Source organism: Nycticebus coucang, chromosome 3 (assembly GCF_027406575.1).
Source record: "Nycticebus coucang isolate mNycCou1 chromosome 3, mNycCou1.pri, whole genome shotgun sequence".
Taxonomy (NCBI): domain Eukaryota; kingdom Metazoa; phylum Chordata; class Mammalia; order Primates; family Lorisidae; genus Nycticebus; species Nycticebus coucang.
Window position 1 is genome coordinate 88,204,616 of NC_069782.1, and position 11,680 is coordinate 88,216,295.

An 11,680-nucleotide genomic window follows, 5' to 3' on the forward strand; every position below is an offset into this window, starting at 1 on the left:
CAAACAACATACACTTACACATACAACACTTCTTCTCCAAACAACATACACATACAACATAGTCTTTCATAGAAAATAGGATTTATTAACACATTTACGGTGAACACAAACAGATGTCCCAGAAATGTTTCACATATATCATCAGTAGATTTAATTTATTTAACACAGAAAAAAAAGCCTGCCAGGAAATCCTTCCTTCTAGAGCACATGGCACTTACAGGCCATTTCTATTTCCAATATAGAAGAATTCACATTGACTAGGCACAGCTCAAGTTAGGTTTGTTCCCGGGTTCAACTGCTTCTACCCCTACTAACCCTCCTCAAAAACAACCTCAGCAAACAAACAAGATTCACAGTAACCAGAAGGGAAGGCCTGGCTGTGGGAAATGCCACAAAAGCCCTGAGTTGTGTTTCAAAAGCCTGGGGTTCTGGGTATAGTCAGCATCACAGCTTCATTTCTAGGGAATCTTGTGAATTATCCTACTCCAATAAGGAAGACGACATTAAACAGGTACCACAGCCCTTTTGCAGAAACTCAGCTGTCCCCCTTGGTCCAGAAAAAGGCAAAACCCTTCACTGGATGCTAACTCATCCCCACCCACAATGTCCAAGGCACAGATGAACTGAGATCACTGGCAATGCTGGAAGGGTGGGTGACACTGCGTCCACAGTGGATGCCCAGAGACAGGGTCGTGAGGAAGAGTGGACATGTGAAAAGCAGTCTAGTGGGTCCCTTCCGGATGGTCCTGAGCACCCTTCCTTGAGCACACGGTGACAGAGAAGAGAGCACAGACAACACTTCAGGGCACCCTTACTAAGAACCCAAGATGGCCACCTGGGTGAGTCCACACACGTGCAGCTGCCCCCATCCTAGCACCCTGACCACAAGTTAGCTCAATTGGCCACAGTCGGTGATGACAATCTTCTTGGACGTCTTCCCACTCTTAGAGCCAAAAGATTCTATCTTCTTCACGACATCCATGCCCTCTTTGACATGGCCGAACACAACATGCTTGCCGTCCAACCTGCAAGGGGAGCCAGGAGAGCAGACACAAATAGTGCAACACAACCCAAGGTCATGATTTACCCAAAACAGAAACTCTGAAAGGAACTCACCCAGAATTGCTAGATCCACACCTCCCAACCTTGATCGAACCTTGCTAAGCTCCCAAATAACACCCAGAAGACACCCAGCCTCCAGGACATGTCCTGCCCCTCTCCTGCTGTGCAGCCTTGTTCCAGACTATAGAACCTAAAATCTGGTAACTTCATCTATGAAAAGTGGATAATTCTTGTTCTGTACAGGGAAAGAAGAAGATACTAAACTACTCTGAGAAACAAGAAGTCTATACAAATGGAACCATTTTAACAGTCATGAATTATGAGGTGAGAGCCAAGGTAACAAGTGTGGTGAAACTACAGATGTCCTGAGCAGCTCTCAATTTGAGAGGGATCCAAGAACATAAAAGCCAGCTTAGTCCAGCTCCAGTGAAGCCAAGAGGGGTTACAGCCAAGGGCAGAACTGCAGGATCCATTAAAGGTTCCATGGAAGGAGTAAAGGGTTGATAGAGCCAGCAACAGCCAGCCTAGCACTGACAGACATACCTTTCTGGCTTAGCTGCTAGAGACTGTGTCTACCCCACAACCTAGGTCTAATTAAACTCCTCTGAAAGGGCTTTATCCAGTCAGCTCCCAGCCAGCTACTGTCCTCCAACCCCAGATGCCCACGGAAAGGACATCTGGGACTCTGAACAGAGAAATTTATCCCTTAGTGGAAAGTTTACCAAGGAAGGGACATCCCTAAAATCCATGGGCACATGTAAAGAGAGTCCTTAAAGGCCAGTAGCCTACTGCAAGCCTGTACTAATACAGGGTCTTGAAGACAAATCTGCTGGTACCAAATGTCTACTGCAGCATTTCTAAGGTGCCTCCCACAGTCAAGGTAAGCCTGGGGAACACCAGGTCAAACCAACCTCCTGAGGTCATGCTGAGGCTTCACATGCTCTGCAACATTTCCTAAATCTATCTGGTAGAGTTACCCTTTTGGAGAAAATTCCAGGTGACAACAATAAGGGGAAGCCTAATTATAACGGAGTTGCAGCAACAACCCAAACTCTCCCTCAATCCTTTCACTACCTCTCTCTCTCATATAGACACACAGCCCAGGAGAGGGCCACTGTCCCAAAGCAGATGGTCCGGCTGAAACTGCCAGTCCCTGAAAGTACAGCAACTCCTATCCAGCTGTAAGGCTGCCCCCATGCCCAGAGGGCCCGGAGCAGGGAACTCACCAGTCTGTCTTTACAGTGCAGATGAAGAACTGGGAGCCGTTGGTGTTGGGGCCTGCGTTAGCCATGGACAGGATACCTGTAACAATAAACAGGGCTGAGCCACACTGCCAAGAGACATCCCACCCAGGAAGGCGCTCAAAGGACCTCAAAGACTTTCGAGTCTGCTAATCATAGGGCCCAGGGGAGGAGTAGGGTCCAACTTGTCTGTCTTTGCTGCCTGCTAGGTCTCGATGGGGTGGCCTTGAAGAAGCTGTAACTGTTAAGACTGAGGTGGGACTCCCAGCCTTTTCCACATTCCGCCTTAGGTCTTACAGGTGACACAGTGCTGCTGCAGTAACTATCCTGGTTTCTGAATGATTTGCTTTTTTGTCTGGGCAAGACTTTAAATAATCCTCAAAGGACCTAAGGGCCATCCTAAGATGATTCTAAGGGACACAGAATTTTCACCCAGGAAGGTAGCAGAGGCCTCTGTTCTGCTTAAAGTCTGTCCCCACAAATTCCCAAAGGATAGTTTGCTTTTTAAATTGAGAGCTTAAGAAAACTTAAGAAACTAGAAATGCTAAGCCAACCCAGAGGAGGGAGGAAGGCAGCCAGGCAGGAGCATCATCAAATACTGAGCAATTATTGGAGCAGCCTCCCAGGGGCTGTCAGATGTGGCAGAGGCTGGGGTTTCCAGGCCAGGTAAAGCTGCAGGGGCACTCAGACCAGAGGGGAACAGCAGACCCCACGTACCTGGGCCCACGTGCTTCAGTGTGAAGTTCTCATCAGGAAAGCGGCTTCCATAGATGGACTTGCCTCCAGTACCGTTGTGGTTGGTGAAGTCACCTGCCTGTGAACACAGAGCACCTCCTGAGTGGTCGCCACACAGACAGGCAGCACTCAACCCACCCTAAGGCCCAACAAGCTGGCACCCTTCAGGGAAAGGGGTCAATAAGCATCTGATGAAATAAAGACTAATAAAATGACAAGAAAAATGTACAAAAACAAAATACAGCTTAAATATTTTCTGTTAAAGTAACTACCCAAATCATTTCTGAATGATTTACTTCTTGTCTGGGCAAGTGTTTAATTCTCAAAGGACCTAAAAGCCCTTTTGAGATAATTTTTAGTGACCCAGAATTTTTAACCCATATCTCTTAGAGGGCAACAGGCCAGAGACGCTGTTCCCAAGTCTGGTCTGGGGGAGCAGCAGCAGCAGCCATTCCAGACAGTGCCCCATTCCCAGCCACCCCATGTCCTAGCATCTTCCCTCACCACACCCAGCATCTTCCCTGGGCCTTGCAGATCTGGGACAGGTTCTGCCCCAGGTCAGCATCCTTCCCTGGGGCTCACCTAAGGCCCAGGTGGTCCTGAGCCAGTGGCTTCCCTTATGTCCCCCTACTGCCAGGTCTTAGCCCTAACCCCAGCCCCTAGACACAGCCGCACTGCTGTCATCCTGAGCTGGGCTCCTCAGATGAGAGGTGACCAGACCAGCCTAGCTCAAGCATCCACAAGTACCAATAAAGTACTTATTGGTAAGGTACTTATTGGTAGCTATCCGGAGAGGGATAACTCAAGACCCTCAGCACCTCATGTCAGAAAACCCTCCAGGTTGGAAGTCCCCAACCTAGCTCAGGACATCTGCCTCAGCTTCGGCTTCACCCACTGGCCTCAGGCAGAGCTGGGAGTCTCTGTGACAAAAAAGCCACAGGGCTGAGCTGGGCCTGTCCCACAGCCACAGCCCTGCCTGCCTGACCCTGTGTTGGCCACATTCAGAACGTACCCAAGCTTCCCCGCACACTGGCAGGCCCAGCCCCAATCCACTGCACTCTCCAAGGGTGATGACAGCCACTGGGACAGGGTGGAGGGAATGGCAGGGAGAATACTGGGCTCAAAGGACTTCTAGGAGCTCATGACAGCCACACCTCTGTCTCTAGGCATGGCCAGCCTCACGACACTAACTGACCTTGAGGGTTTGCCTTCACAGAGAACAACCCTCAACACCACTCAGGAAGTTCTTGCTATAACACTTATCCTAAAACCTCTGACACAGCAGCACTGATGCTTTTGAGAAGTGGGCAAGACATACAACTAAAAAATATATTCATTTAACTGACAAAAATGCCCTTCCTCTGGGAAGGGAAACCCCAAGTCTAGACATGTGTGTTCCTGCCCATGCCCTATCTTCTTCTCCTCCTCTCCTTCTCTCCCATGCCAAGGGCTCAGGAGCCCACAGAGGAATAAGGCTGGAGGCCATCAGAATGTGCTGGTCCTTCAAAGCCAAGCACATCATGCCCAAACCAGTTCTCAATAGGTTTAACACTCTAGCCCAGGTGGGCAGAGTCACCCCGCTACTTGGTCTGGGGCTTAATGTGGGAGCAGCCTGGCCTCTCAACACAGCAACTCCAGCTGCCTTCTACTTAGTACTTTCCGTATCCCAGTCAGCTTCATCATGCCCCTGAGAGGTAGCTCCTGGCATCATTCCCACTTAAAGAACAGGAAACTGAGGCATAGGGAGGGTCTTGTTACCTGGCACATGAAGGAGGGGATCACCCTGTGGAAAGTTGAACCTTTGTAGCCAAATCCCTTCTCACCGGTGCACAGGGCTCTGAAGTTCTCTGAGGGTTGGAGGGAGAGGTAGGTCAGTAGAGCTGGCTCCAGTTCTGGGGTCACATCATTCCAGCCTAAGGCCCCACTAAGCCCCCCTAAGGCCCCACTAAGCCTTGGGGTGAGCTGCAGGTGAAAGCCCTGGCCCACCTCCTGGGTCTGCTCTGCCCAACTCACTGTGTACCTGAAACAAGTCACTCCCTTTCCTGACTTCAGTGCTCAAGGACCATCATAAGAGTACATGGTCCTGGCTGTGCCAGCACCAGGTCAGTGGGGCAGGGAGTCCCAGGGCTGTGTGCCCACCACCCTGCCCTATCAAATACCAGGAAGAAGGTGTCTCAGGGAATTTACCTGTGCCTTCCATTGGTTTTAAGGCTCCTGGGCTGAGCCAATGCTGAGACCCAGAGAGGGACAGAGGCTGCCCCAAGGCACCCAACAGCAGAGCCACACAAGAAGCTCCATCTGTTCAAGGGTCTTAAGAGACCTTACCTGCCCACCTGCCTTGCCCTGCCTGGCTCCCTTATGTCCAGACCAACTCAGAAGGCTCCAGGCCCTGTCTTACCAGCCGTCTGTGGGACCACATCTGCCTTGAGCTGTGGGGAAATAAGGAAGATAAAAGAAGTTGGTCAATCCAGAGACAGAGGAAAGAGCCTCCTCACCACCCAACTCCCACAGCTGCCAAGGAGGTGTGAGGAAGAACCACATGGGCATTCCATTCCAATTACTGCCAACCATCATAGGAGACAGCCTAAGCAGCTATCATTTCTGACAGCTGCTTCCTGAACCCAAGGCTGGAGGAGTGATGACAGTGCCATCCCAGCCTACTTCCGGGGACAGAACTAGCAGTGCTCCTACAACTGGGCTCAAACACCAGAGACTGAAGGAGTAAAGAGAGGCCTAGGGAGGAGCAAGTTTAAGATCCTCCATGCAAAGATGGGAAACTGAGTCCCAGAGAGAGGTGGGGGAATGGAGGGGGTGGTTAAGGGGAGGCTAGAGCCCTTTCCAAGCCAGCCTCTTCCCTGACAGCATTAAGAGTTACTTTTGCACTGAATGGAAGCATGGAGGGTGTGCTCCATTTTCCAGAAGAAACTGAAACTTAAGAAATACCTAGGGTTCCCTGGGAAACTGGCCCATCAACACTAATTGGCACCTTTGTTCAAAGCAGAGCCATCCTCAAGGGTACACTAGGGCTTCTCCTCGGTTATCCTGGAGACTACTTTGCTTTAAAAAGGGTCCAAAGAACAAGTTAGGGCAGGTGCTGAATGTGGCTCCCTGGAGGCTGGGGCTCCCTACACTGTGCCAACTCACAGCAGGGACGTCCTGGGGCTCACCTGTGGCATAAGTCCCCAGTTTCCAGGGACTCCCTGATGCTGGAAACTACCTCTCCCTCCTCCCCTCTCCAAGAGCCCTCGGGGCCGGGCCTGTCAGGCGCGCGCCACATTATGCAAGAGCCGCAGCGCGAGCTCCCAGCCTGGGAGCAGCCTGGACCCCGAACCCTCAGACATCCACCTTGGGGCTCCGGCTCGAGGCTCCGACCTAGAAGGCTCCCGGAAACCCTCCAGTCCCCACTCCATCCTGGGGCGAGCCAGGGGAGCCCCGGGCTCTCACTCTCCACGATCTGACCTTGAGCTTTCTCCTCCACACATGCCCTCCCCCATGCCTCCACGACTCCACAAAGTTCTGAGAGGGAGACCAGAAGAGACCAATCTGATGCCCATTCTCAAAGATGGAGAAACTAAAAGCCCAGAGCACGGGAGTGTGAGGCCCAAGGTCACTTAGCACGCCAGGGACTGCGCCCAGCCGGGGCCTAGGACTCTCTCGGGACTCTTCCGCACTCCTGGGCCAGCCCTGTCCGGTCGAGGAGTCTCACCTCCAGCACCACGCGGCCGAGAGGCTGCCCGTCGGCGCCAACGTCCAGGTACACGAGCGGATTCCCGGAGGGGGAAGGGGACGGGTTGCGGGCGCCGCTGCCGCCGCTGCAGGCGCGGGCCACAGGAAGGCAAAGCGGCGCGGAGCGCGGGAGCGGGAGCAGGCCGAGCAGGCGGGGGCCGCAGCGCAGCGCCAACATCGCGGGCGCAGGTCGGGAAAGAGGCCGGCGGGGAGAACAGAGACTGAGGGAGCGAGGGTCACGCGCGCCCGGAAGGCTAAGTCTGGCACAGCCGCGCGCGGCGGACTTTATTGGTCCGACCGGCTTTGTGGCCCCTCCCCTGCCCCGCCCCCTCCGGGCTGTCCGCCGCGACCCCTGCTGACTGGAGCAAGCAATGCAACCAGCTCGTGGGGCCGCTGGGTGTGAAGTCCAATGAACTTGACCCTCCCGGCGACAGACATGACCCCGCAAAAGGAGGCCAGTTATATTTTTGTGGTGGTATCCATAGAATTTTTAAAAAGGAAATTAAAATGCTAGAGCATAGTTAAATTCATAATGTGAGCATCCATATGTTTCATTTGAACATAATAACAAAAGTCTTCTTTGTAAGGCTCAGCCCCCCTGCCATCCCCCCTCCCCAAGGTCATGCAGACGGACAGAGAGACGAAGAGAGATGGTGGCGCTGAGAGTCAGAGAAGGTGAGATCAGAGGTAGGATTAGAGAGTGAGAGGTGAGAGAGTCAGCAAAAGGAAGGAGGAGACAAGCAGAGTCACATCCCCAGATAACCACCCTCCTGCTTGTCCCGGGCTGATCCTGTCTCCACTTGCTTGGGAGACCAGACCCTCTTCCAGCAAGACTAGAAATGCAGCCTGGGCCTGTCATGCTCCTGTCAGGTCCTCCTGTCCCCCAGCAGTACCAGGTCTGACTCCCCCCTCCTTCTGGCCCACCACAGACTGACAGCCCTGATCCATCAGCTAAGTCGATGGCTGCTGACTCCCTCCCAACAACACTCACCATGGAAAGGGACTCAGTGGGGGGATTTAAACCTCATATGCTAAGAGTGGGCTTCACAGCACGTGGAAGGCCCACATTAAGTGAATGCAGGGCAGAGGCCCTGTACTTTCCCTGTGGGAAACAGAGGCCCACAGAGAAGAAAGCACTGGCCAGGAGACCTAGAAAACCCTGGAGACCTGCTGCCAGGCTATGTCAGTTCATCCAGGCTTCCCTGGGCCTCAGTTTCCCATCTGGAAAGTAAGGGTGTGATGATAATCCTTATCCTGCCTTTTTTTTTTCCAGATCTCTTCTAAGGATAAAATGAACAAGGGAGAGAGGAATTTGTCAACTGTTAAGTCCTATGCCCATGAGCGTCAGTGATAGACAGAGTCTAGACTGTCTTTCTCAGATTTCTCTGCTCTCAGAGAAAAGTAGGTCTCAGCTGCAGGTACCCCAAGGCCTGACAGGCCAGAAAAGGGTTGGAGGCAGATGGTCTTGAGCTGGGACCAGCTCTAGACTGACCTGCTCCCAATGCAATGCTGGCCCGAGCAAAGTCAGGAGGTCAGAGCAAAGTGTCCTAGCCTCATGAGAATGCTAGCTTGGCTCCTTTTCTGAAAACTCACAGCGCTTCTCTGATTCCTGGTCTAGGAAGGAAAGGCCTAGGCACTCAATGAAGCCCCATTAGGATGCATCCTACCAGGATGGGGCCCTTTCTGCCCTGGGAGCAGCCCTTTCTTTCTTGTGATTCTACCCTGGAGTAAGCAAGCATGAGTGGGGAGCCCACTTGCCCCCTACCCTCCACTAGTCCTTGGCATGTCTCCCAGATCCCTACTACATCAGGGCATACTATAGTTCCAAATGAGGAGAGGAAATGCCCCATGTGCCTTGTAACAAAGTTTCCTAAAAGCCCAAGGTTCCTTGCAGGCAAGGCAGTTCTAGGCCCTGAGCCCACATAGCTTCAGCCATACCAAGTGACTCAGTGTAGACTTTGTTGTCTATGCTCCTGAGGGGCCATGGTTTAGCCCCACTCTGATGAAGCTCGAGCAGCTGCCATCCAGACCAGGCTGGAAGGGTGACTTTGAGAAAATAATATTGTGCCTTATGGATGGGATCCTGTGGGGTTTTATGGGTTTCTCTCTCAAGACTCCCCTTGATACAATAATGATGCCCTTCTTACATCAACTGACTGGCAGTGCTTGGAGCCTTCCTGATTTGGAAGTCTCCAGAGCCATGAGGTCTTCTGGTCCACACAGCAGTCCACGAGAGAGGAGGTGGGGACTCTGACTAGTGAAGTGACAGCCCCAGCTAAACAGAAGAGCCAGCACTTCAGCCAGAGTCCTTGGATTTGAGCTCACGCCACTCTATAAGCAATGTTATCATGACACCTTTTATCTCACTCCCACCCCCACAGAGGCAGGCAGTCTCTAAGATAGTCATGGCCTGACATTGTCCCCTTCCCTTGAATGTGGGCTCCATCTGGAGAACAGGATACAGCAAATGTCATGGGTGTAACTTCCAAAATCAGCTTGCAAAGGACTGTGATTTCTGTTTTGGGTTCACTCTCTCTCTGTCTTTGTCTATCTCTAGCTCTGTCCTCTGTCTCATTTCTCTCTCTCCAAATCTCTCTTCTGTCCCTCTCTTTTGGTCTTTCTCTCAATCCATGTCTCTCTCTCTCTCTCACACACACACACGCACACACAACACATCACCACCATCATTATGAGCTTCCATGTCATGAGGACACTCAGGCAGCCTCCTTTGGGGAGGCCCCTGTGTGCAAAGTCAAAGCCTGCCAGCAGCCATGTGAGTGAGCTTGGACATGGATCCTCCAGCCCCAGGAGGGCCTTCAGATGATAGCTGCTGCATCCCAAGGATGCAATGTCTTGAGAGACCTTGAGCCAGCACCCAGCTCACCCACACCTGGACACCTGATCTGCAGAAACTGTGGGAGGATCCACGTTTGTTGTTTTGAGCTGCTAAAGTGCTGGGGCTGTTTGCTGTGCGTACATGTGATAGATAACTGCTACCCACAGCATCCCGCCCCCAGCCAGGGCTCTTTGAAGATCCTGTTGCTTCATACACAGCCAGTCCCTGATCTGCCATCTGAGCAGGCTTGTGTCACTGGCTGCCCTTGGCAAAGACCTGCCAGGCATGGTCAGGGAGAACTGGCCTGAGAGACAAGGCTTCCTTGTCTTTGTAAAGATGCGGAAGTGGGCTGGCTATTTTAGTCCCATTCGCCCAAAGGAGCCTGAGAGAGAGAAGCGGGGAGGAAGTCCTCAGTGACAGAGCTTGAGCTGGGATCTGCAGGGGGCGGTGCCTCACTCTACATCCCTGCACTAAACACGTTGCAGATGCTGCCCCTGAGGGTGTCCCTGCAAGGTGGAGATTGTAATTCCTGTCTTGCAAATGAAGGAACAGAGGCTAAGCTCACACTAGGGAGAAGTGGAGAGCAGAATGCTTCCCCACTTGCCGCGGCCACGTGTCTCTCTGCTGGAAGTTGGGGGCTCCAAGTGGCACCTCTTGGTTAGATTCTGCTTGACATCGTCCCCTCCATGCAGCCTTTTGTTCCAGCTAGCCTGCCACTGTCCATAGTGACTTAGATTTATGATCCTAGCTAGTCCTCAGAGTAACTCTGCGGGAGGTATCTGCCGTCCCCATGGGATGGACACTAGGTGGCTAAGCTGGATTTGAACCCAGGCCTGGCTGACTTCAGAGCCTGCACTTCCCCCCGTTGACCAGGCCTTCTTGCCCTGGGGAGTCTACCATTGGCCTTGAATAGTCCAACTGGGCAGCACTAAGTTACACATTTCCCACCCAATGCCAAAAGGAAAAGGAGCTGGTTGGCAGGACCCAAGTGGCTCCCAGCCCAGCCCAGGCCCACCCTTTGTGCACACTCCATTCCCTCCTTTATGAGCTCTTCTCTTACTGATTTTCAGTGGCTTTTCTCAATATATCATTATCCTAAAGGGAGGGTCCCACTGCCACGGTGCCTAGAAGTAGGGTCGGCACCTTTGCCAAGCTCACAGTGCTGACTTCTGAGCTCTGGCCTCTCTGCCCTCTGGGTGTAGGGCGGCAAGTCACCTGCACTTTTTCTGCCTCCTTGCCCTGTTTTGATCTGTTGACCTGTGCGATTTTCTTGAATCTGCTGACATGACTCTGTTAATCTATAATGAATAATATTGATGCTTCTCCTTCCTCCATTAGAATAGATCCCCTTCTAGTCAAGAGTGCTTACCTCGTCATCAGTATCATCTACCTTCCAATCAATATTGCCCACCCTTGATGACAAGCGTTTGTCTTTGCTTCCAGTGAAAGGGAGCACTACGGTCTTAGACACTTGATGACTGTAGGAAGAACAGTTACCTACACTTTACTGCACTTAATAAACTGCACATGGTAAGGATTTATAACATAATTTTTTAATCCCTGTGTGCTTCTTGAGAACAGGAACTAGCATTAACTTCTCTTTATAAACGAGGCCTCTGAAGTGGTCAGAAGTTACATAAGCTGTCCAAGGTTACGCGGGCCTTCCCTCACTCTCAGTGAGTGGCTGAGCAGCCTGTGTTTGGCCCATTTCTGCCTAATCCCATAACTTGGTACCTGCCTCTATCACTATCTCTGTTCTTGTTGAATTTTAGTACAAAAGATCAGCAGGTCAGGCTGAAGGAGGCTTCAAATTATGTGACAAAGATCTCAGATATTATGATAGATGACCAGAGGCTTAAGCAGGCGGTATTCCTAGAATAGAGGGTCCACATCACAGGCCCTAGGGCTGTGATAGGCCAAACACATCAGATCACAGGAGAGGCCTCTGCCACATCAGGACAGGCCCAGCTTATCCAGTAGAAGACCCGAGGGAAGTGGAGCAGGGGACCCAGCCAATCAAGTGTGTGCAGAGCAGCTGTAGCTAAGGCTGGCCACTAGAGGAGAGAGGTGGGGTGGACGC

At 52.0% G+C, this 11,680-nt stretch overlaps 1 protein-coding gene across 2 annotated transcripts; it reads right to left on the bottom strand.

Annotated features, from left to right (window-relative positions):
- Nucleotides 1-278: 278 nt before the first annotated feature.
- PPIF (peptidylprolyl isomerase F) lies at nucleotides 279-7,039 on the bottom strand. Of its 2 annotated transcripts, XM_053585125.1 has the most exons (6): nucleotides 6,745-7,039; nucleotides 5,437-5,467; nucleotides 4,797-4,885; nucleotides 3,021-3,117; nucleotides 2,289-2,364; nucleotides 279-1,025 (listed from the first exon to the last, which is right to left on the bottom strand). In XM_053585125.1, the coding sequence occupies exons 1-6, from the start codon at nucleotides 6,940-6,942 to the stop codon at nucleotides 890-892; spliced, it is 627 nt and encodes a 208-aa protein (XP_053441100.1). In that variant the 5' UTR covers nucleotides 6,943-7,039; the 3' UTR covers nucleotides 279-889. The 2 variants fall into 2 exon arrangements, with proteins under 2 accessions (XP_053441100.1, XP_053441101.1); XM_053585126.1 differs by lacking the exons at nucleotides 5,437-5,467; nucleotides 6,745-7,039 and adding an exon at nucleotides 5,364-5,435.
- Between the last annotated feature and the right edge of the window lie 4,641 nt (nucleotides 7,040-11,680).